General features: G+C 49.0%; 1 protein-coding gene across 2 annotated transcripts in view; it reads right to left on the bottom strand.

The window, feature by feature from the left end:
• Positions 1-25,722, bottom strand: part of KCNN3 (potassium calcium-activated channel subfamily N member 3) — a 162,467-nt gene that overhangs the window by 19,397 nt on the left and 117,348 nt on the right. The window contains exons 4-5 of one of the 2 annotated variants that reach the window (XM_068965234.1): positions 8,387-8,431; positions 4,055-4,196 (exon numbers count right to left, since the gene is read on the bottom strand). In XM_068965234.1, coding sequence (XP_068821335.1) covers positions 4,055-4,196; positions 8,387-8,431 — 187 coding nt within the window. The remainder of the gene's footprint in view (positions 1-4,054; positions 4,197-8,386; positions 8,432-25,722) is intronic. The other variant, XM_068965235.1, reaches the window with a different exon arrangement.

Here is a 25,722-nt window from a genome sequence, read left to right as displayed (position 1 = left end):
GCATGTGAGCACTCCTGCTGTCCCAGCTGTCCTCATGTGGAAGCTCAGAAATCGCTGGTGGGCAGAGGGGGAATTCGAGGAGAGGACAGAGTGGGACGGAAGAGGGCAAGCAGCTGCTGGTGTGACTTCCACTGGATCAGACTGTGGAGCAAATCCATGACTCAGAATTTTGCCTTCAGAGGTGCCAAGTCCTGAATCCCAGTCGACACTAACTGGATTCCCTGGATCTTCTCTATCCAACACTATTTCCATGGGAGAGTGGTGGGAGGGGATAGGGTCCTCTAATGAGGTCGTACTTTCCAAGGTACATAGTGAGCAGGAGTGCAGGAGTGAACAGAGAAAGGAGTGGCTGGCCTGGGGTCAACACGCCTAACTCATCCATGGATTTGGACCCAAATCAGAGGCCCAGTCTCCTTCACACTGGTCCTCCTACTTCTTGTTTCCAAGAAACAGTTTCCAGCTGGAAAACCTTAGACTCTCGAAAAATAAGTATCCCAAGGGGAAGAGTATGAGGTGTTCTTAACTAAAGAAGCATAAAATAAAATAAAACATAAATGAAAGTGACAAATGGAGGAGGGAAGCCTGGAGGATTTACAGTTGGATTCTGTTTCTGCAACAGATTCCATGTAACAACTAAAATAACATCAATTGGTTTGAAACCAAGGTGTTTCAGGGAGAAGCTCATCTTCTAAAACTGACATTAAGCAGATGTCTTGCTGAGCCCTCTTCTTTACCTCCTCCCCAAATGACTCAATTTGTGCCACCTTTTACTTCATCATCCCTTTCCTTTTGCAGTTCAAAGAAGCCTCTTGCATGAAATCTTGGGGGAAAAGCTCAGTGTCCCCAGCACATATCCTGGAATCTTTTGTCTATTTGTCCCTAACTCCTGGAGGGTCCACAGAGTGGGTCCAGCTCTGTTGTTCAGTCGCTCAGTCGTGTCCAATGCTCTGCAACCCCGTGAACTGCAGCATGCCAGGTTTCCGGGTCCTTCACCATCACTCAGAGATTGCTCAAACTCGCATCCATTGAGTCGGTGATGCCATCTAATCATCTCGTCCTCTGTCGTCCCCTTCTCCTCTTGCCTTCAATCTTTCCCTGCATCAGGGTCTTTCCTAATGAGTCCAGCTTTAGAAAATGTATATTGAAATGGGATTTCTACCAATCAGTCTTGGGGTCCCAAAAGTCTTCCAGATGACTGCAGAGCCAGAAAGCCTTCCGAGGCCCATTCTGGATACTAAATATTGTCAGCTTTCTCTCTGCCTTATAACTGTCATCATAAAATTCTTTATGGAAAGATGCTGGACTTTGATATATCTGCTTTAGTGGGTGAAATCTCTCAAACACACCAGGCCTGTGCCAACAATGTCAAGTTGTTCAGACAATTATATACCCTGCTTAATGGTTGATAATTACACCGTTACTGGGATTGCCAAGAGAAAACAATGATTAAGACTATTTACAGCCTGCACACACAAATTCTTCCTTTCCCTTCCCACTAGGCCTTGCCTTGGCCTGCGTCGTATCCATGGTAACCAAACAGGAAGCCCTACCTTTCGTAAAGGCACTTGCAATAATAATCAGGAGAGGTACAAAGTGTTGGGAGACTGGGGGATGGGAGGAACGGATTCTCAGCCATGTGAAACCCTGGAAAGAAGTGACTCAGCTAGAGAAGTCCCATTTGTAAGAAAAAAAAATGCCACCAGGGTTCCTCGCTGTGGCTGACCCCAGAGGGAGGCAGCTGATTTTAATTTGGGTAAAAACACAAGTGGAGGGAAGCTCCCTGTCCCTGTGTATAGATAGGTATCTATGCAGCAGGGTTGATGCAGAGAGAGAGATGAAAGGCAGGTGCTATATTTTTAATACAGGGGGTGGGTATCAGTTCCTCCTCACTCGTTTATTCTCTCCACTTTGATCACACCTTTCTCCTTAAGGAACAAACACTTTCTTCCAAGCAGCTGCTGAAGCCCCTGGAGCAAAAGCAGGTGTGAAGACCACACCCAAGGAGAAGGCAGGGAAGGGCCAGGGTCCCGCTGGCCCACCGCCCGGCTACGCCGGAGCAGAAGCCCAGAGATGCAGAAGAGAGGAAGCCAGGGAAATGATGGCTCCCAGGCTCTGGCTTCTTGGCCGGGGCATAGCGCCATGCTGAGAGGGAGAATGGCTAGTATTTAAAAATAACAGAGGCTCCCAGCAGGGCCGTTCACCTATCAGCAGCTGGGCTCCGTGAAGGCCAGACTGAGAGCTGGTTCTGAGGCACATAGCTGGCGCCCCAGGAGCAGCTCAGAGACAGGAAAGCTTTGGTCTTCGGGCGGCATTTCATTCTTTTCTGGAAGGAAGACTCATTCCCTGGTTTCCTGGTGACAGCTGGAGCTGTGCCAGGCAGACGCCTACCAACCAACAGGAGGTATTTGTTCTGAGCCCTTACACTCACCCATGGTTTATCCCAAGCCCGGCGCTAAGCCGCCTGTCATTAACTCCTGCCCGGGACCCACTAATAACAGCCTGCCCTGGGTTTCGGTCAAAAAAGGAGAGGACGGCATCCAGTCGTGACATGGCGGCGCTGGAGCCCTCCTGCCCCGCGGCCCAGGCCTCTGACCCCACGGCCTCCGCTGCTCTGAGCAACTGGCTGCTGTCAGTCTCAGGAGGCCTCCATGCTAGTGAGGCGCTAAACCCCTGCCCACTGCAGGATGGAGTCATTTCCTTTCCAGAAGGAGGGTCTTTTGTTTCCTCCTGGAGAAATGGGGGTGATGGCTGAAATCTGAGGGAGCCCTGGAAGGCTTTTGATGACAGGGGTGCAGAGAGGACTCCTCGGGGTGGGCTGCCGTGACCCAGCAATGAGACCTAGGAATAAGCTTCGGGCCTCCGGTCCCGCCCCCCCACCGCCATCTCCACCAACACCTCCCCAGCCCGCTGCAACACACAGCCTTAGATTCCTGCATCTTCTCTGACCCTCAGTTTCCTCTTCTGAAAAGAGGACCCTGCATGTTTACTCTGTGCTCTGGGAAGGAGGTCAAAGGGCCCGGTTTTCTGTCCTGGTCAGAAAGCAAGGAGAGAGGCAAGAAGCCCTCATCCCAACCGACCGGTGAAGGAGCAGTGGGGGTAGGGACGCTGAGGACGTGCCAGCCCTGAAGGCGGGTGCAGCTCCCTGTTGTTGACAGAGCGGTTAACATAAGCACTGCGGTCTACCCTCATCAGCAGCCAGGGAGGAGGGCGGAGCAGGCCTCCCGTCTGCACTTCCTACTGGAGAATGCTGAGGTCCAGCAGGCTAAGTGCCCTGCCTGGGTCCACACTGAGGTCCAGCTATGGGCATTCAGACTCTGGTCTGAAACTCCCTACCCACTGCCCTCCCATACTCCATACTGTGAGGCCATGTGATGGGCACGAGTGTGTGGCAGGCTGGGGATGGCAGGGTAATGGGGCAGGAAAAATACAGCTTAGAAGGAGGCAGCACAGCTGCTGGGCACCTGGGGAGGGATGGGGATGCTATCACAGGCTAGCCGGCTGCCAGCACGGGGAGGGAACTGGCACTCGGAGCTCAGCACCTCAACACTTGGACGCAGAAGCCAAGAGTTGGCCCAGGGCCATGTCATCAAACTGGGACCAAACCAGTGGCCAACCCAGGCTAGGCCCTAGGTCTCTCATGGTCAGCTCAGAGCACTTGCCCCCGTGAGTTCTAGCTACACTTTATCAGATGTGGCGCTTAGGTCTGTGGGGCCCAGGGCACTGGAAAGAGGACAATTAACTGCAGGCCCTGATGGGAGTGGAGGGTAAGACCCATGGCCAGCTTCACCCAGCCCATTCCTAGGGGTCTGTGAGGAGAGCGTTAACTGTTTGGGAGCCAGGACCTCTTCCTATCTCAGAAAAGGAAATGAAAACGCAAGAAGCTGTACAGATGTCACATCTGCCTTTCTACGTGCGCAGGCACACATGCTGGCCTGTTAACCAGCAGCTGGCCCTGCGCCCAGACAAGGCAGGCCCCCTGCACCTGCCGTAAAGGGATCGCTCCTAGCGGCATTCTACGGGTGAGGAAGGGTAATGGGTGGCGGCAGATACTCACCATGATGCCCGTGAGAAGACAGACACCCTTCCCACAGTACGTGTGGGGCACCATGTCCCCATAACCAATGGAAAGGAATGTGATAGAGATGAGCCACATGGCACCCAGAAAGTTACTAGTTACGTCCTGCTGGTCATGGTACCTGCCGAGGAAGGGGTGGGAAGACAGGAGTTAGTCAGCGCAACTGCCATTCCTGGGTTCTGAGCATACCTGGACAAAGAAGGACATTTTGCTGAGGCAGAGAGAGCAGTGATAGCGGCACACAGATCTCTCCAGGAGACGGACGCTGTTGAGGCTCTGCCCACCCAGGTCCTGCCTGCAGCTCTCTGTCCATCCCCCCCAACCCCCCACCATGAGCTTGGTCCCGGCGGTAAAATGTTTTGTCATGATTTGCACCATATTGCAGACGTCCTTTTTGGTAAAATAGCTTTGGATGAAATCATGCAGTAATAAAATTTAGATTTTCCCTTCCAAGCTGACAGTCTAAATGTATGTGGATGTGATTAATCTGAAATCACAAGCTCCTGAACAGGGAAAATGTCAAAAAAAATCACCAAACGCATTTAGCAATTTCCCGTTAAGAAGGTTGATGGAGCACAAAGACTGGCACCTCCCTGGTGTCTGGAGGGAGGCTGCGGCAGCTGGGGTTATTCGGACCTGTTTCCAGGGAAGTTTCCAGAGTCTTCGTGGAGGCATGGCCTCCTCTTCTGAGCTGAATGGAGGCTCGTGGCTGTCCTGCCCTGGGAGGAACTAGCTGGAAACATATCCCCACCATTCCCTCTGCCCAATACCCGTTCCACCCTATCCCTCACCTCCCTCCCTTCATCTCCAAACACCAAGGGTCGCTGTGTGCCAGGCTTTGTGTCAAGTACTGAAACAGAGAGATGAACAGGATACAAGCTCTGCCCTTAGGCTTCTCCGCCCAGGGGAAGGGCCCATTTTAAGCATGTAGACATTTGAGGAAGAGTAAGGATGAGGCACCTGGAGGGCAAGAGGGAAAGGACAATGATCTTGACCCCGATGTAGGAGGGTAGGTCAGAGGCTGGAGTTTTCCTGGCAGACCAGGGGAAGGGTGTTCTGGGCAGAGGGAACAGTGCCTTTGTGAAAAGCTAGGGCCCAACATGAGTGCAGCAGGTGGGCCTGGCTGCACCTGGGGTGGCAGGGCAGATGAACGAAGGTGGGTGTTTTTCTCAAAATGTTCTCTAACAGGATAAGCCTGAATGACACGGACATCACTCCTGGATAAACTCTTAGCATCAGCCTCTTGGAGTCCACTGGACGGGAAAAGTGAGATACGGCCAGGGCGACCAAACCACCCTGGTTGGATAGAGCGGAAAGCCATTTAGGAGCCTTAATCCATAGAACGGAGTTACCAACAAGGCTTACATGACATGCTTGGGACAGGGCTGAGTACAGGAGACCCTCAGAAAGTATTCGCTGCTACTGTCAGCGCTCTCCACGTCCCCCACAGGGCCTGGAGCCCAGTGGGCAACTGGCAAATGTTGTTCTTCTTTCCCTTACCCCCACCCCAAGTCAGGCGTGCTGGAAAGGCCGCAGATACGGATGCATCTGGAGAGCAGCCTAAAAGCCGGGAGAAGCCTGACGGTGAGAAAGGAGGTGGAGGGCATGTGAGTGGTGAAAGCCAAGGGCACAGGAATATGGATTTCACTTATTGACTCAAGGGGCTTCCCAGCTGGCTCTAGTGGTAAAGAACCCGCCTCCCAATACAGGAGACGTAGGAGATGCAGGTTCGATCCCTGGGTCGGGAAGATCCTCTGGAGGAAGGCATGGCAACCCACTTCAGTATCCTTGCCTAGAAAATTCTGTGGACAGAGGAACCTGGCAGGCTACAGTACCTGAGGTTGCAAAGAGTTGGGTGAAGCTACTTAGTACATTTATTGACTTGCACTATATTAGTGGGAGCCACACAGTACAACCTACCTTGTGGCTAGTTCTTTGTATACAAACACTCTAATTCTCACAACATCTTGTAATGTATTTTTACAGGTAAGCAACTGGAAGCACACAGACCTTGAGTGACTTGCCCCAAAACACACAGGACATAACCAAAGTAAAGCCCATGCTCTTTTCACTCTTCCCGCAGCACCAGAGAGGTGGAAACGACTGCTGTGTGAGTGGGGGAATGATAAGGAAGTTTTAGCAACATGAGGACACCTGGGCTCCAGTAGCAGATGATGAGGTGGCCGTGGAGACAAAGGGTCTGATTTGGGAAGGCCTTGAATTCCAGGGTAGGAGGCTTGGATTTGGTCTTAAAGGCCTTGGAAATGATTCCAGGTCCTTGAGCAGCCGAATGACAAAATGACATGGCCGACTGGGGTGAGTGGTCTGTGGGTGGTGAACAGGATGTTTAAAAAGATGCAGCCCTGGGGTGGTGTAGCCAGGTGGGGAGCAAATGGCAAAGCCAGGATGGAGGTGCAAGCGGCAGCCTTCATCGCACAGCTGAGCCTGGCCCGAGCAGACCCCGGTGAGCACATCATTAGGGGGCTATGCAGCCCCAGCTTGGGGCCTCTACCAGCAGTCAGAGGAGGGTGATTTTAGTCTTCCATAGCTGTGCACATGACAGCATTCCCGGAACTCCAGGGGGACACTTGAAGAGCAGACAGCCCCTCCCCAAGCTCAGCTGAGAAGACGCTCTCCCTCGCCTCCCCTCCCTGCTCTGCTGGCTCCCCAGTGACACTCTGTTGCTGCCCTAAGGGCACCCTGGCTGCCTACTCCGCCCAGTGGGCCTCATCTCCCCAGGGCTGGGCCTGTGCCTGCTCACCTGGCTGTACTGGAGTAGCATAGGCTGATGGTCCCCAAATCTGATCCCCAAGATGGAGTGTGGCCTGTCCCAGTGCTCCAGCCCCATCCCAGGTCTGACGTGGCCTTGGACGGGCAGCCACTCTTCCCCTCCCGTTCCCCAGAGCCCTGGGGCTCTGCCAGGCCCTCGGGCTGGTGTAGTCCCCTCCTCTCACAGCCTGCTGCTCTTTGGCTGGGAAGAACGGTGGCAGCCTCGGCTCTCAGGGCCCATGCTGAGGTGTTGGTGGGGACTCCTTCCTTCCAGGGATGCACGCTGGAGATTGTGAAGTGGCAAGACTCAGTGACAGATCGAACGTAGGGGCACAGAAGGGTGAAGACGGCACAAGCCAGCAACATGTAAACACATGGTGCAGAGTCAGGGTCTTCAGTTCATCAGACATTTCCTGGAAGGGGTCAGGTTTGAGGACAGTGACATCAAGGCAGTGCCTAGACAGGAGGTGAGCCTGTGGTCTTGAGCTTAGCTCGCCTGGCTTCAAGCCCCAGCTCTGCCTTAAGTAGCTCAATGGCTGTGGGCAAATGACTTAACCTCTCTGTGACCTAGTTCCTTTATCTACTGATGGGAGGATTAAGGAAAATAATCCACCAGCAATATTAGCACAGTGCCCAGCCCAGAGTAAGTGCACACTAAATGTCAGCAATTACTGTTATTGCCAAGAGTGGTAAGTGTTATCAGTCTGAGAAAAAAAATGCACAGAAAAATACAGTGGCAGACATTTACAAGTCCAGTGGATGGAGGGTCCCAGTAAGGGAGAGAAGATGAAGGGAAGGATGAAGATGAAGGGAAGGATGAAGATGTCTTGGTATTTGGGCTGGAGAACTATCTGATGCAGGGATGAAAGAAATCTGTCAGTTCCAGGACAAAGAATGGATATGGGGCACTTGCCACCTGAGAATGGTTCTAGCAGCTACATGCAAGGCTGACTAAAGAAGGCAGGCCCCAGACAGGGAGTTTGCAGGTGCCCAGGGGGAGGCAATGGAGAAACGTGAATGCCAAACCACGGGGTTTAGACTTAATTTGCAGCCTGTCCTTTGTGGATTTAATTGGCTGATTGACTTATTGGCTGTGCATGGAGGTTTCCAAAGCCCTCCTTTCCTTGCTTAAACTAATGTTCCCAAACTGCTCGGCTGCCCTCAGGACCTTGGGCCATCCTATTCATATGTGGGTGGACTCGAAGGTAAAGAGATTAGACCTCAGAGTGGAATTAAATAACAGCAACCAATCATCTGTCTCTTTAAAGCTGAGGTTTGATCTCCTGCTTTATTTTTCTCTAAATTCTCTTTATGATCTTGTGGGTTTCTTTTTCATTCACCATTTAAAATCCTCTGGTGTTAACTATGCATGCTGAGAAGAGGAAAAGGGGATCTTGAAGATGTATTCATTCATTCTTTGTCCAACTTTGAAGATCTCCCTCCTGACAGGGGCTATAGAAGATAAGAGATGAACCGGACATGCATCCTACTTTCCTGTGGCTTGGAGCATTGTCATGGAGATAAAACACACAGGCAACTCACCAAGCAGGAAGTGATGAGTGAGAGAGCCGGGCGGCTGATTCCGGACTGTGGGAGTGGAGAGGAGGGAGAAACTGTTTCCAAATCTATTCACAATTTTAGAGTCGTTTACACTTGTCACAAATTCACATACTAATCTCATGATATTTTTTGCGATAGACAATTTCTTTGATAAAAGAAGTCCCAAGTTTTTCTTTAAGAGCTAAAGAGGAAAAGCTGTGGGCATGTTTTTAGGGTTAGGATAGTTATTAATATATCATTAGAGTGTGGCATGTTTTTTTTTGCTTTTAATATTCTGAAATAAATGATAGATATGGAAGATTGTGTGACTGGGTAAAAATGGTAGATGCTATTTTTGCTTCCTCCTCATATCCCTCTGGGCTTCCCTCAGCTGGTAAAGAATCCGCCTGCAATGCAGAAGACCTCAGTTCGATTCCTGGGTTGGGAAGGTCCCTTGGAGGAGGGATAGGCTACTCACTCCAGTATTCTTGGGCTTCGCCAGTGGCTCAGATGGTAAAGAATCTGCCTGCAATGCGGGAGATCTGGTTTTGATCCCTGGGTGGGGAAGAGCCCCTGGAGAAGGGCATGGGAACCCACTCCAGTATTCTTGCCTGGAGAATCCCATGGACAGAGGAGCCTGGTGGGCTATGATCCGTGGGGTTGCAAAGAGTCAGACACGACTGAGTGACTAAGCACAGCACAGCTTATCCCTGTACAACTCTGTTTTAGTTCCCTGCTTTTAGAAATAAGTGGGCAGCCAGGAATCCCCAGACATCCGAGGAAAGTCTCAAATATTAAACACACAGACCAAATCAGTCAATTAAACAAACAAAGAAAAAGGACTCTGGATCACAGACAATTAACAGAGAAGAACTCTTGAAACAAATCCGGTAATTAATATGTTAAGAGAGATAAATGAGATATTGAACCCATGAGACAAGGATAGCATATACCAAGAAAGTCCTCCCACAGGGCTGGAAGATAAATAGAGGGAGTCTCCCAAAAGGCAGAAAAAGAGAAAGAGAGGAAAACAGGAGAAAATTAGTGAATCAGTCTACCAATTCAAACACCAAGTTCCAGAAACAGAACTGGCAAAAAAAAAAAGGAGGAGGTGAAAGAAGGAAAAGAGGGCAAGAAGTAATCATTAAAGATATCATTAAAAGATTTCCCAGAGCTGAAGGACACACGTTTCTAGATCAAGGGCCCACTGTTCCCAGCATAGTGGATGGAAATAGACTCACAGCAAGACACATTATGTGAAATTTCAGAACACCAGGGGGAAGAGGAAAGATGCTACGGAGCTTCCAGAGAAAGAAAGGTCAAACAGATGTCAGAGTGACTTTGGACTTCTTCACAGAAACACTGGAAGCTAGAAGGCCATGGAATAAAGGTTTCAAAATTCTGAAGGAAAATGATCTCCAAACCAGCCAAGGCTTTCAAAGATTTGCGTCCTCAGTCCCCTTTCTTCTGAAGCTACAGGAGGGCAAGCATCACCCAAACAAAAGAGTGAACCCAGCAGGAAGCCCTGAGATGGAGAAAACTGGGGATCCGCAGAGGAGACAGGCCCAGGGTGACGGTGCCTGGAGGTCCTTGGGTGACGGTGATGCACTAGGCATGAAGAACAACCTGTCCAGACAGGAACAGGTCAGACGACTCTGGGAGGTATTGCTCCAAGAAGATGAAATTGATAGAAAACCTGCAGGGCCCGAACATACTGAGAAGAAATGTAAACAACTGCCAGAGTCTCAAGTGAAATTAGTGATAAATACACAGCAACCTAAGCGAATGAACAAACACGATAATTAACCAGGAAAAACGAAAAGTTCTACAGGAAAGGAAAAGTTGTGCTTTACTACAAGGCTGAGCTCTGAATAGAGTCAAATTAGCGTTGGCTGGGTAATGTAAATACTGATTACTGATCTAACCAACACAGTGATATTATGATGAAAGGAGGTGGGGGTGGGACACAGGAAGAGCTGGAGGGAAGGAACGGGAGCTAAATCCTTATCTTCCACTGTGGGAAGGGGACAGATGAGGCTGAAACCGGAGCACCGAGAAACAGCAGTATGAGCATGTCACGAAGAAACACGGAGGTAAATTTTACAATTAATTAGCAAAAGGAGGTAAATGTAGCTACTCCTGGAGACGCATAAACGGGAAAAACTGGTGGAGGATAGCAAATACCACAGAACAACGGAGTCTAAGTGTATGCAGCTGTAACTTCCATAATATCAAAATGAAACTAAACCTAAGGGAAAAAAACCCCATCGATATCCATAACATAAAATTGTTATGAAGCCTGAAAATAGAATAAGCATCCTTGAACTCACTGTCCTCTTGCTCCTACTTGCGTGTTCTTACCACCTTCAGCCTCGCAGATCTCCCCAGAGATCTCCAACATCCTGAATTTCATGGTTACCATGTTCTTGTTTTTTTTCACCGTGGTTTTCCTTTAAATTTTTTTTAAATTTAATGGAAGTATAGTAGGTTTACAATGTGGTGTTCATTTCAGGTGTACAGCAAAGTGATTCAGTCATATATATATATATATTCATAATATGTATGTTCTTTTTCAGTTACTTTCCCCTTATAGGTTATTATAAAATATTTAGTACTGTTCCCTGCACTATACAATAGATCCTCGTGTGTTGTCTACTTTATATATAGAAGTGTGTATATGTTAATCCCAAACTCCTCACAGTGCTTCTACTTAGGTATGTATGCCTACCTAACCAATATGTAATTTACTTTCACTTATCTCTGAATTTCATAAAATGAAATCATACTGTAAGAGTGGGCTAGGCAACCTCTAAAATGACCCCCAGTATTTCTTCTCCTGGGGTATTCACATACTTTTGTAATCCCCTCCTTTTAAGTGTGGGCTGGACCTAGTAACTTGTTTCCAAGGAATAGAACATGGCAGAATATGGGTGTCACGTCTAAGGTTTGGTTATGAGAAGACTGTGGTTCTGTCTCGGAGATCTCTACCTTGATCTCTTTTGAATACTGCCCCCTGGGAGAAGCCACACGTGTGGTAGGGGACCTCAGCCTGCCCACAACCACACGAGTGAGCCTGGAAACAGAAACCCCTTAAGTCAAGCCTTGAGGTGAGACGACAGGCGTTAACCATAATCTCGTGAGAGACCTTGAGCCAGAGGTACCCAGTTAAGATGTCCCTGAATTCCTGACACATAGCAACTATGAGACTGCAAATGTTTGCTGTGTTAAGCTGGCAAGTTACAGGACAATTTGTTACACAGCAGTAGATAACAAATGGGGCTTCCAGGCGGCACTAATGATAAAGAACGCACCTGCCAATGCAGGAGACGTAAGAGATGCAAGTTCAATCCCTGGGTCGGGAAAATCCCCTGGAGGAGGGCATGGCAACCCACTCCAGTATTCTTGCCTAAAGAATCCCATGGACAGAGGAGCCTGGCAGGCAACCATCCATAGAGTTGCAAAGAGTCAGACATGCCTGAAGCAATTTCATGCACGCAGTTAACTAATACAATGAACTTTTCTCTGAATTGCTTTTTCCTAGTCAACATGTATGCTGATATTTGTGACTATAATGTATTCTCACTACTGTTCTGCATTTCATCATATTACTACACCATCACTTATTCACTCACCTATCGATGGCCACGTGAGTGGTTTCCAGGGTTTTCCTCTAATGGGCAATACCGCTACAAACATTCTTAATCACAGCTCCTGGTTGTTTAAGAGTTTCTCTGGGACACTTACTTAAGAGTGGATTTACTGGTTTGTACATATTTAATGTCATTTGAAAATGTCATGTTATTTTCCAAAACACAGTAAAAATTAGGTTTCTATCAGTACTGATACATGTTCCTGTAACTCCATGTTTTTATCAACACATCATCATCTGACTTTAATTTTTGCCAAACTAATGGGTAAATTGGTATTGCATCATGCTTTTATTTTACATTTTCCTGATGAAATCTGAATGTCAATTTATATGTTTTTTGGTCACTCATATTTCCTCTTCTGTAAAGTACTATTCATGACTTTTTTTCATTTTTCTATTGGTTTATTTTTGTCTTTTTTTCTAATTCATTATAAGAGTTCCTTATATATTTTAGATAAAAACTTTGTCAGTTTATATGTTGCAAATATGTTCTCCAAGTTTGTGCCAGGTCTTTTTACTTTCTTTGTAGTATTTTTTTCTTTATAGTATTTTTGATGAACAGAAGTTTTACATTTTACTGTAGCTGAATTTATCATCATTTTAATTTATAATTAGTGACTTGCATAATTTGTTAAAGAAATCCTTTCCTATCTGCAGTTTTAAGACTTTCTTTTAAATGTTTCTAAATGTTGCCTTTCATATTTGTCTTCAGTTCAGCTAGAATTGATTTTATGTATGGTGTGAGATAGGGATACAACTTCATTTTTTTTTATACGCTGCTGCTGCTGCTGCTAAGTTGCTTCAGTGATGTCCGACTATCCCAAATCCACTTAATGAGCGGTTCATCCTTCCTCCACTAAGAATGCTACCTGTCATATAGATTATATGTGAAAGTGAAGCTATTTCTGGGTCCTCTACTCTGTTCCATTGGCCTTTTTGTCCAACCTGGAGTTACCTCTTTGTAACCTTTTCTAGGTACCTTCTCAGAGCCTAACACATAAAAGGTGCTTAGTAAGTATTTGTGGAATGAATATGGCCTGCTTCTTGCTTTTCCTGTCCCCTTGTGAGAGTTAAGTTGCTTTAGTAATTCAGTGACGCACGTTAAAGTGACTTCAGCTGTTCTCTCTGGCAGAAAAACTTTTGTGAAAGTGGCTGCCAAATTCCCTGGGCTTGGAGTTGGTTCTCACTATTCACAAGAATTCAGCTTCTTGACAGTAGCTGTGACCTCGCTCTTTTCACATGCATCTTAGTGATTTGATGGCTCTAGTCATTTATCCTGGATCTGGTTTGTCTGTTGGAAATTTTCAGGAATCAAATCAAACCTTGAAGACAAGATTCTTTGTCTTCATCTTCTAGTATTCTCCAGCTTTGTACAGTTAGACCCTAGCCCCAAGCCCCTGCACTTATTCAGTTCTCCAGTGGAAAAACCCACATGTACCTGACTCAACCCTTTGGTGGCCTTGGAGCCTGTTGGCACTTCCCTCCTCAGAACAGTCCTCTTGGCATCTTCAGTGACTTGTCCTGCTCTCCTCCTGCTCTGACCATCCTTGGCTTCTTCAGTGTTGCTGTGGTCCAAGCTCGCCTCATACCTTTCCTGCTTCTGTATTGCCTGCCATGTCTTCACTGATCCCTTCTAAGTGACCTTTAAAGCGGCAGCTCAAAACCCATCCAAGTCAATGTGGGCCTCTGTCTGCAACCCCACACCTCTCGGCTTCTGCACTCTCCATTTGCTGCCCACACGCCGCCTCGGGTAGAAGGCCACTGGTGTGGACCATTGCTAGGTGTCACGGTGAACTACCTATGTTTGAGTCTGGGTTTTATTCTGTAGTATCTGCATGACCTTGTCCTCAGTTTTCTTATCTATAAAAGGGGATAAAAGACACTTGCTCCCTGGAAGAACAGCTATGACAAACCTAGACAGTGTATTAAAAAGCAGAGACATCACTTTGCCAACAAAGGTCCATATAGTCAAAGCTAAGGTGTTTCCAGCAGTCATGTATGGATGTGAGAGTTGGACCATAAAGAAGGCTGAAAGTGAAAGTGAAAAGTCGCTCAGTCGTATCTGACTCTTTGCGACCCCATGGTCTCTACAGTCCATGAAATTCTCCAGGCCAGAATACTGGAGTGGGTAGCCTTTCCCTTCTCCAGGGGATCCTCCCAACTCAGGGATCAAACCCAGGTCTCCTGCATTGCAGGTGGATTCTTTACCAGCTGACCCACAAGGGAAGCCCAAGAATACTGGAGTGGGTAGCCTATCCCTTCTCCAGTGGATTTTCCCAACCCAGGGAGCAAACTGGGGTCTCCTGCATTGCAGGTGGAATCTTTAACAACTGAGCTATCTGGGAGGCTGAGCACAGAATTGATGCTTTCAGACTGTGACATTGGAGAGGACTCTTGAGAGTCCCTTGGACAGGAAGGAGATCAAACCAGTCCATCCTAAGGGAAATCAACCCTGAATATTCTTTGGAGGGACTGATGCTGAAGCTGAAGCTCCAATACTTTGGCCACCTGATGCAAAGAGCTGATTCATTGGAAAAGACCCTGATGCTGGGAAAGACTGAGGGCAAGAGAAGAGGGTGACAGAAGATGAGATGGTTGGATGGCATCACTGACTGAATGGAAATGAGTTTGAGCAAACTCAGGGAGATAATGATGGACAGAAAGCCTGGCATGCTGTATGTAATTCATGAGGTGGCAAAGAGTCAGACACGACTTAGCAACTGAACAACAATAACAATACTTGTACCAGCTGGCACAGAATTACCTTTAGGGTTAAATGAGCTGATATTGCTAAACTATTAGAATAGTGCCTGGCACATAGCTGCAGTAAAAATGTTGGCTATTGTTGTGCCCTCTTGTGTGATACATCTGGCCTTTTCATAGCTGAAAGAATGCAGCATCTGGAGCTGAAGGACTACCTTTCATGCCCTAACGGCTTTGTGACCTTGAACAAATTACTATCTCAGAATCTGTTTCTTCTTTAGGGAATCAGGGTGTAATAATGTCTGCCCTGACTATCTCACAAGACTGTGGCGAGGAGTGACTGTAGAAGGTCTTTGTCCACTGGAACATATGATACACATAAAGGGATGTGACTGCTTCTTGGGGAGCCTCCCACCTGGAGCATCTCCCACCTGGAGTTTTGTCCTAGTGACAAGGGCAGCCACAAGGGGACACGGAGGAGAAGAGGCAGCAGACGCTGCCCCGTAGGAAAAGTCATTCATTCCTCCCAGGTTCTCCTTTCACTCATCCTTGTCCCACTGCTGGGGGTTGACCACAGCCCTTCTGCATGGTGATGTGTAGTGTCAATCCCTTATCACTATCCAACCCTATCTGCCTCATCTCCAATGTATGTCCAGAATATGGGCAGCCCCCGCCAGCTTTGCTGCCACCGTCTGGCCCAGGCCCACCTCCTCGCCTGGACCGCTGCAGCAGTCACCTGATTCCCCTGCTGCTGCCTGTATCACCCCCACTCACCACCCACCAACAGCAACTAGATTGGTGCTTGCAAAACAGTATGACAGACCACGTCACCTGTATCCCTCAGACCAACAGCCAAAGCCTGCATGTGTCTCAAGGACCCTCCCCCACAGCGCTGGGACCTCTCCGACCCCATACCCTAGGAGCTGCCCCCTCAGCCACGCTGTTCCTGCCGTGTGCTGCCTGTACAGCTCCTTCCGTGGCCCAGCTTTACTCCATCTCAGAGTTTGGATCCCTGCCATTCCTTGTACCTGGAAGGCTCTCACCTCAATTAATTGCAGGCTTTTGCTCAAAGTCAATTTCTCAGGAAGGTGCTCCCTGTCTAATCTATTTAACTACTGCGGCCCCAGCCCCACCACACCCCACCTTCCTCTCCTGCATCACTTTTCTCCACGTGAGTGTTAGCCCCTGACATAATACACATTTGGCTTATTTTTTGTGTGAATTGACTGTTGATACCTGTTTGAATACTAGCTTCAGGGATATCCCTTATGGTCCAGTGGCTAAGATGCTGTGTTCCCAATGCAGAAGGCCAGGGTTCGATCCCTGGTAAGGGAACTAGATTCCACATGCTGCAACTAAGACCTGGCACATCCAGATAAATATATATATATATATTATTTTTTTTTGTTTGTTTAAGAAAAAAAAGAATACAAGCTTCATGAAGAAAAAGACTTTCTCTACTTTGTCTACTACAAAGTAGACACTTATTTGCTGAATGAATGAATTAGTGATCCTATTTTGTTTTAATTACAAGCCAGCCGGACAAGTTCAGTGGGGTAGGAGCTGTTAACTCCAATTTTATAATAAAACAATGAGAAGATCAGGAGACTAGGCAACCTCCCTAACTTCTCACCGCAAGTGAGTAAATAAGCTGGGCCAGAAACCTATCTGTTTCCTGATTCGAGAAACGGTGGCTGCAGTGCGCAGGGCATGGGGAGGGGTGTGGCGGCAGTGTCTGTGGATGCCAGCCTGTCCTAGCTCGCCGGAGCCCCTGCTTAGTCCCCACCAGCAGGACAGATTGCCAGGGGACTGGCGAGTACGTACCGGCTTGGATCAGGGGGCTTGAGAAGTTCTACCTAACAGAAGACATTTTCATGGAGTCCTGGGTTTTACTCCCATCCCTACCTCCGCCTTTATGTTGGTGGCCAGTATAATCAAGCCCTGATTACCAAGTGCCCTCAGCATGCAAGGGCATTTGATTCCAGCCTTGGGGAGAAAACTGCCATTTTTAAGCATCTTATGAGCCTTTGTTTAGGAGGATTTGAGAAATGCTTGAGGTACATGAAAGAATGTCATGAAATTCAAAGTCAGCTGCACAGTAAATGGCTTATTATGGTGACTTTAGGGTTATTCCATTATTCTAGCTACAGGTGAATTCACATCAAGACCAAACCCTCCAAAAAAGTTTTTTCTTTTCTTAAAAACAATTTCCCTTCTAAACATCTTATAATATGAAATAAATGGCCCTGGAGGCCCAGGGCTAAGCATCAGCCTCCTGGACCATGTGTCTGATGACACAAGTATCCGTGAAGTCATTCGCTCATCTGTCTCATTTCTATAGTCAATGCCCTTTTTTTTTTTTTAAAGAGTTGGCTTTGAATTTAGGAAAGTAAGGATGTTTCCCTCCACCAGGTAATTCAAGGCGACAGCCCTGAATCTTTCCAAGGCAAATCTAAATCCAGTCTTTTATTTCCAGCCCCAAGAACTCACAGCATGGGTGCAAAGCCTCTGGTTATTTTTAAAGGGGAAGAAAATCATCACCACCAGAACAGACAACTCCAACAAACAAGTTGCAGCGTGTCGCCAAACAGAAGTGGCTTGTGGTTTTTCTGTGAACATAGCGGGCATGGCTTTCTCTCTCAGAGGTGGTGGCCTGCACGTCTCTCTGGTATCTTTCTTCAGAGACTTTCGCCAAACTGGGAGACTTGGGACATCTGGCTGGTGTCATACATCTGGCTGCAGCCTCTCAATGGGGAAGTCTGAACAAGAACATCAGCTCAGCTTTTCCTGGGGTGTGTTTGTCTTCCCTGGGGTCTCTCCCTCCCCGAGTTTGGCTGAGAAGTTTTGTTCAACTTCCCCACTTTGCAAATGGTTGCAGCATTTGAGGGAGGCCAGCTGCCATTCCTTCCACAGTCCATTTTCTCCACAAAGGGGAGTACTGTCAACCTCTTTGAATGGTTATTAAATTAAAAACCAGATGGTTCATCTGGCAAAGCCTTCTGAGTCAGTTTCTCTATTTGCAATGTTTTCTTTCTTCTTATTAAAAAATATTTCCATGTTTCCTGATTTGGAAATGTTTAATAAAATGCATGAAAATGGAGAAAAACAATATGTTTGGAAGAAGCACTGTTCCCATGGGAAGCGCGTCCTCCACGCTCTTTGGAGGTGGCGTGGCGGAGATGGGATGAGAGTTCAGACCCCAGCCCTGCCATCTGTTCTCTGTGTGACCTGGGTAAGGAGCTCATCTCCCCACGTCTTGGGCTTTCCTTCCATAAAACAAAATGTAAAACATCTCCCATGGGATCATGCTGATGGTTAGGTGACATAACAAACATAAGACCCCGAGCAGCATCTGGCAGGCACTGGGGCTCACCAAGAGAGTTCATTCGGTCAACAGCTGTCGGTGAGCCCTTACTATGTGCCTTGGCACCGACTTCAGGGAACTTACAGTCCAGGGAAGGAGGCTGGCACCCAGCAACACAAAAGCTAGAAAAGGCTGACTTGGAACTGAGACACATGCTGACAGGCAGCATGGGGTGCGCTAAGCAGGGACACCCTCTGAGGCTGCAGAGCCCCCCAGGATGAGCAGGGGTGAGGCTGGAGTGCAGGGCGGGAGGGGGGTGCTCCAGGTGAGCAGCCGGGAGGACATGGAGGGAGAGGCAGGGCGGGTAAAGGGCACTCGCTCCAAGCACCAGCGCTGGGCCTTGGCGAGCAGAGCAGCATGAACAGGCCGGCTCCATCGGCCTCACCATCACCGGCTGCCTGCGTCCTTGTCTCCCTTCTTCCCCTTCTCTGTCTTCCTCTCCATTGCCTACTTGTCTGTCTTCTCTCTCACCCGCTTTCTCCCCTTCCTCCTCTGAAACACCGCCCTCACATCCCTCTGTCTCTCCCCCCTGGCTCAATCTCTTCCTCACCCTCTCCTGTGAGGAGAGCCTCCCCACAAAGGGAGGGGGCCTTCTGCCTCCAACGAGCTGACAGTCCCTGTGGGGCCACCAGTCTTTCTTCACCTCAGCTTGGTTTTGCTTATCCAGCAAACTTATATCCTGTACCTACTGGGTGGTCAGATACCAATATCAGGAGATGAAACAGCTCGGAGTCCCTGCTCTGGGAAGCCCCCGCAGAGTCAGACTCCTGGGATGAAGTAGGGAGGACTGCGCCAGAATAAGACCGCATGTCGTTGTCCTCCCAGGGCCCGGAGACCACCGCCCTCTGCCCTTCCAGCGGAGGTTTCAGCTGCCACCCCCAGGCCTCTGTGTGTGTGTCTGCGTGTGTGTGCTCAGTTGCTTAGTCGTGTCCAGCTCTGTGCAGCCCCATGGACTATAGCCCACCAGGCTTCTCTGTCCATGGAATTTCCCAGGTAAGAATACTCAAGTGGGTTGCCATTCCCCATGCCAGGGCATCTTCCAACCCAGGCATCAAATCCCCACCTCCTGTGTCTCCTGCACCGGCAGGTGGATTCTTTACCACTAGCACCACCTAGGAAGCTCTCCCAGGCCTCTGAAAGCAACACAAACCTCCCCTCTGACCGTCCAACCCATGGACCCACCTGCCAACACGGGACATATCCAGGGGACAGCAGGTAAATTAATTCAGCTTATCTGAACCCTGCTCATCACCTGCCCCTCCCTGTGCCCAGATCCTTCCAGATCCATCCTCTTCCTCCTGCATTTCCTGTCTGTGGGCAATAACACCACCCGGCTACGCCAGGATGCTGGAGTGTTCGCAGAGTTCTTCCACTATCACCCCACATCCAGTGAGTTGGAGTGTCAATTTGGGCTCCTTTAGCTCTTTCTCCTGTTTGGCCACAACATGCAGTATACAGGATCTTAGTTCCCCAGCCAGGGATGGAGCCCGTGCTCCCTGCTCTTGGGAGCACATGGTCTTAACCACTGGACCACCAGGGAGGTACCTCCTCTAGTTCTTTCACATCCGTTCCTCACTCCCATCCCCGCCACCACCTCCGCCACTGCTATAGAGGTGCATCCTGTCCCATGTCCAACATGGCAGCAACCTCCCAACTAGCCTCCTTGACTCACAGTCATCTGCGCTCCCCTCACACACCGGAGCCAGGGAAGTCTTTCCAAGACAAAGGACTCTCCTCCACTCAAAACCCACCAGTGGCTGCCCACTAGTCTACAACGGGGGGTGGTGGGCTATTCTTCAGCCTCAGTGTGGACAATACCTCAGGCACTCCCAGTGTGGAGAAACACTTTGACACACCAATAACCTCTCCAGGACTAACAGTAGTTGAAGGGTTGACATTTGAGAAGGATTTACAAGGTAGTTTCAATGTTATCACTATGATAACATCACTCTCGCTGTCTTATACTCTGATTTGCTTTCTCCAACAGAAAGGAAGGGCAGGGACTCCAGCTAGGCTGGCAGAAATGATTTATAACCCATGGCACACCCACAGCAGAAGTCACGTATCTCAAAACCATCGTTCCTGCATTATTGGAATAACAGAAAAAAGTAAATAAATAAGGTTGGTTACTGTTGTCTATGATAGAGGATTAAATCCAAACTCCTTAGACTGGCCTGGCCCCTGCCCACCACTCTAACCCTGAGTACAGCTGCAGCCTCACTGACCCCCTGGCAAGCAACTACTTACTTCCTCTCCTGCCCTGTGCTCCCCCACCTCTAAGCTCTGCTTGTGCTGGTCCCTCTGGCTGGAGTACCCTCAGGCCCAGCAAATTACCTCCTCCAGAAAGCCTTCCTGGATTGAGCCCCCGCTGCAGAGCACCCTTAGCCTCATGGCCCTCTCTGTCCCTCCCACTGCAGGATCTAATCTTGTGCTTGCTCCTGGGGCTTGCTCTTTTCCACGGTCCTGAGCCAGCCCCAGTGGTCAGGCACTAGGAGGAAGCTCTGAGAATCGGCGGAAGGAGGCAGTGAGTAAACAACGGTCCAGGGGAGGTGCTGCTTAAACCTGATCTCATCTCACTCACCTCTGTGAGCCTCTGGTTTCTCACAGCTGCCGTCTTTGGTTTTCATTCAATTCTACCCTCCTGGGCCATGGTCTTCCACCTGGGAGTTTTCTCTCTCCTAGTTGAACCTTTTCCCAACATCAATCAGAGTGTCATTTGGAAGCAAAGAGGCTTCATGGATCTTAGTGTTTTATATATGGAGACAAGAATAACAGTGGTTGGGATACTTGCAAGATATTTCATCAAAGACCTTAGTGATGATCTATTTCTCATCTCCTTTTATTTCTGGGGCTAACTCTATGAAGTGGGTAGGACTGGATATATAATCGTATTTTAAAAAGTAACAGTCATCATCATTTGTCAAATGACAGCCGTGTACCATGTGGGCCAAACCTTTCTGTGTATCATCTCACTTAATCCTCACAATAACAAGGTTTGCAATGGTCATTTCCTGTGTTCCTGAGTTGGAAACTGAGGCTCAACCAGATGACAGAACTTGCACAAAATAACATGTATGTGTGAGCTTGGGTCTGGCGGATTCCTCAGCCCCATCTTTGACATTATTACGCCTTTAGGTGGCGCTAAGTGGTAAAGAACCCACCTGAGAGAAGCAGGTTTGATCCCTGGGTTGGGCAGATCCCCTGCAGGAGGGCATGGCAACCCACTCCATATTCTTGCCTGGAAAATTCCATTGACAGAGGAGTCTGGTGGGCTACACTCCATAGGGTCTCACGGAGTCGGACACTGCTGTTAGCATGGAAGAGTCTAGGATGCTTAGGATACGGAAGCAACTTAGCACACACGTGCCTCTGAAGTGAAGGCCCAGTAAGGTTGACAGGAGAGATTGCTGGGGATGCGTCCTGTCTTGGGTATCTGATCCTGGATCTATATTACAATGAGCCAACTTCACGAGGGAGTGAACCGGAGCCAGGGCTGCCCTGTTACAGCAGCGTAGGTTGTGCGCTGTGCAACTGCGGGGAGCGCCATTCACACAGCAGTCAATGTGAATGGCGCCCCCTGGAGTGCAGTGCCGCGTAGGCAGTGGTCCCAGCTAGAGCCTCAAAGGGAAGAAGGGTGTCTTTCTCCTCTCCGTTCTGCCTTCCAAGAGAATTCAAGGCAGGCAGCTCCCCAGGCGAGGCAATGTTGAGGAGGGCCCAGAGCTGCAGTCTCACCTGGGCAGCGTTAGAGTGGGAGGGAGGTGGGGGCTGCTCTGTGACCAAGAACAAAGAGAAGCCGGATGGAAGAAATACCCTGGGAAGGCGTTTTCTTGTTACTGTTTCCCAGAGCAGTGGGGATTCCAGGGCAGGACGTGGGAGCTCCGGTTGGGCAGCTTCCCCTGCCACGGAGAAGCGGGGATGCCAAGCAGGTGAGTGGGAAGAATTCTAACTCGGCAGAGGCAACCAAACCTATCTGGGGAGCCTGGCTGTGGGGCTTGGGGGCCTGCCTGTGGAGGGAGCTGCCTCTAACCCCTTTCCAAAAGCTTGGGCGTCCAGATGGCACACATCCTTGGACTTCCGGGGGCGGGCTTTGGCCATGTGAAGAGTGACAAAGTCTCCGGCAGGCTCTCAGGGGCTGGTCCAGGCCTGCCAGTGCCACAGCCAAAGCACCCAGACCTTGGCTCATATGATTAACCGGAAGAGCCTAGAACACATTAGAAAGAAGTCAAGTTCTGAAGCTGAGGACTTAGGTGGAAAAGGGAATGAAGACGGTCAGCACCTGCACACCCCAGCCCATGCCCCTAGGGGGGCTTTCTTGCTAGAGGAACTTCTAAATCTTCAGAGCTGGCACACCCCCAAGGTCTACAAGAGCAGCACCTGGAAGGAAAGCCTCCTGTGCTGGGGCCTCCTTGCTCATCTCTGTGGCCCCAGGAACAGAATGAAGCGATCCAGCTGGAGAAGAAGAGTCCAGAGCATCCCAAATTCTTTTTTTCTGCCTCCTGAACTGAGAGATTCTTGCTGGAGAAAGAGAAGGAGCAAGGCAGAAGAGAGATGACCCACCTGGAGTTTCTTCTCACTTGCAGGACCTGGAGAGGGAGGTATAAAATCCCATGTGCCATCAGCAGCCCCCTTGGGAGCTCCATCTGCTCCTCTGAGACAGCAGGGGGCCCCAGCCCCATGCAGCTGCAACCCCCAACACAGGTTGGAGAGCTGGCCAGGTAGAGGAGTGGGCAGCTGCAGCTCGCCTCTCTGATGCCTTATGGGGCCATTTTGGAAAGACACAGATTTCCTAAATGGGCCTGATGGTGACAAGTGTCCTCAGGAACACGACGTGGCTGTGCTGGCAGAATAGGACTCTCCTAGGGAGCACTAACCAGAGGCCCAGGGCTCCCAACCTCTGGGCCTTTCTAAGGAAGGGAGAAAACAACCATGGTCATACCACCAAACTCCTGGGCAGGAGGTGCTTTGCCTGTTGGGTAGGCTTTGTCTCTGGGAGTCACTGAGACTTGGGGCTGCCTCTAGCCCCACAAACCTCATTCTTTCCAGGTAAGGAAATGGAGGCTGGAGGGGAGTGTGCTGGGCCCAAGTACACTAGGCTTCTCCTCACTGTGCTGCCTCTTCCTCCTCCACAAAGGACTCATCATTCAGCCTGTCATTCACCCGACAGTCAGCCCCAGGAGAGAGCCACTCAACAGGGAGTTTGGATGCTCTCCAACTTGTGTGATACAGCCAAGTCGCTCCCTTCTCTGGACCTCGATTTCTTTATGTAAAACATGAGGATTTTTCCAGTTCTAAGGTAGGTGTTTCTCTGATGACACTCTACCCCCACTCAACCTCCACCCAGTCTCTGGGAAGCGTGTGGCTGGGCTGACTGCAGATATAGAAGCCAGTTATCTTCACAGACAGGAGGCCTTTTACATCCCATGGGGAACAAGATGAACTAAGAGCTTGGCTCAAGTGGAAACCATCCAGCAACCTCCACCCAGATCCAGCTGGCCACCCCTCGGGCAGCCATAGCAGGTGGCCACCAAATCAAACAGAACCTCTGATGGCTCCTCCCCAGGACTTCTGACCACTCAACACCTGTGATTCCTGAAACAGAACAGGAGAGGGTGAGCTGGCGCCCCCGCTGTTACAGAAGAGTCAGAACGGTTACACTCCAAGTCACCTGAGCCTGCCTGACTGTCGTTCTCCCTTCTCCTCCTCCCCAACCACCCTGGAGAGGCCCCCGGAGCCTGATCCATCCCAGCGGCCCAGCCCTGGCTCTATTTTACAGGATGCAGCCATCACAGAAGATGCTTGTTACATGTTGCCAGGCAACAAAATGCTGCCTGAAATCTACAACCCACCTCTGACACTTCATAGGGCTGGAAACCAGCAGATGAGAGGAGCCTGCCAGAACAAAGGGGAAGCGTCAGGAGGGAACACGTTGGAGCTGAGCAACCGCAGAAGCAAAATGAAAGAGCCCAGACAGTTGTATAAAGTGCCAAACAGCAAACAGATGGGGAGGAAAAACTGACTCACTGAAATGAGGGAGACAGACAGAGAAGGCTCCATGGAGGAGAGCCCTCCGCGAGTCAGGTCCTCAAAAGGCCTCCTTTATTTTCTTTTTGGTAAAATCTGTCATGATTAGAGCTGAGGTTGTTGATAAGGAGGACGATGGTAATGATAATGATGATGATTCCTTAGGCAAACACTTCTCTATTAGCTTCTACTTTGATGAGTGATATTATGAAACACCCTCAAGCAATGGCACGATTTTTCGCAGACTTTCCAGGAAATACGATTATTTCCTAAAACGAAGATCTCCACAGGCATCATCATCACCCCCTCACCCAAATACAAGGTCATGCGCTTGTTAGCTTAAGTGACCTTGGGGTCTGAAATCTCAAGCACTGAGTGGATCAGGGAGAGCCAAGCCCAGGGGATGCCCAGGCTGAATGGCTCCCCGGCTGCCAAGGGAACGTCAGAGGAGATTCTGGGCCATCAGCACGGGAGTGTCCCAGGCAGAGGACCCTCCCTCTCCAGGCAGGATCCCTGGGCCAGCAGTGAGATGCTGCCTCACATACCTCTCAAAGCCTCCATTCCTTTGCTTCTAAGATGGAGAAATTACTGCTGCCCCACCTACCTCACAGAGTGCAGGGCACAAGGAGAAAGTGCATAGAATGAAAAGCCATGAACAAGAGGACAGTGTCCCTGACTTATTCAAAAATAATGCCTACCAAAAAAATAATAATAATACCTAACCAGGACTTCCCTGGCAGTCCAGTAGTGAAGACACAGCACGGGTGTGGGTTCAAGCACTAGTTAGGGAACTAAGGTCTCATATTCTGTATGGCACGGCCAAAAAACAAACAACAGTAAAGCCTAACCTCCTACAAGTGCTGGGCATTCTAGAAAACACTCTCTTAAACACTTACAATCTGCTGGGTGAGAGGCAATTAATAAGCACCCTCACACAATGGTGGTGGGTTACCCCCACAGCTCTTGGCTTCAGTGTTTCTATCAGTCCAATGGAGATAACACCATAAAAGATTCTTGGGATGGTTAAATGGGATGACGAATGCAAGAATCCAGTACTCAACAAATGATGGCTCTCCTTCTCCTTCCTCAGGCTTGAGGTCATCCTTAACTAGACTTCTGAGACCCTGGCTCAGTCTCATGAGCCCTCTGGCTTTGCCTAATTTGGTCGCAGCAATGGTCTGGCAAACTCAGGAGGATATAGTCTAATTTCTGCAATAATGAAAAGCCTCAAGACACATTTACTCCCTAAATAAAATACACAGTTTAAATTATAAACAAGAACAAAACAAATTAAGAATGCTGGTAACTAAGTGGGAGCAATTTCATATGTTAAACTTGACAAAATAATTACAAAGCTACTACCCAGTTAACTGTATTCACATTTACTTAACTCTGTAAGTTTGACAATACAGCTGTTTACTTTATTAATTTTGACATGTACTTTCTCAGAAAACGTCTAGCCAGTCTCCAACCCCGCCTGCGGCACCCCCTAAAATCTGACATCACGGAATTCAGAGATGATGGGCCATTTCCACCTGTACCTGCTAATAGGAAGTGGCTTCCCACTAAAAGTTGCTGTTTGTTTTTCTACAGCACCGATCA

The sequence above is a fragment of the Capricornis sumatraensis genome, chromosome 2 (genome assembly GCF_032405125.1).
Source record: "Capricornis sumatraensis isolate serow.1 chromosome 2, serow.2, whole genome shotgun sequence".
NCBI lineage: Eukaryota > Metazoa > Chordata > Mammalia > Artiodactyla > Bovidae > Capricornis > Capricornis sumatraensis.
Note: the sequence above shows the minus strand (reverse complement) of the source record. Positions and strands in the feature narration are given on the sequence as shown.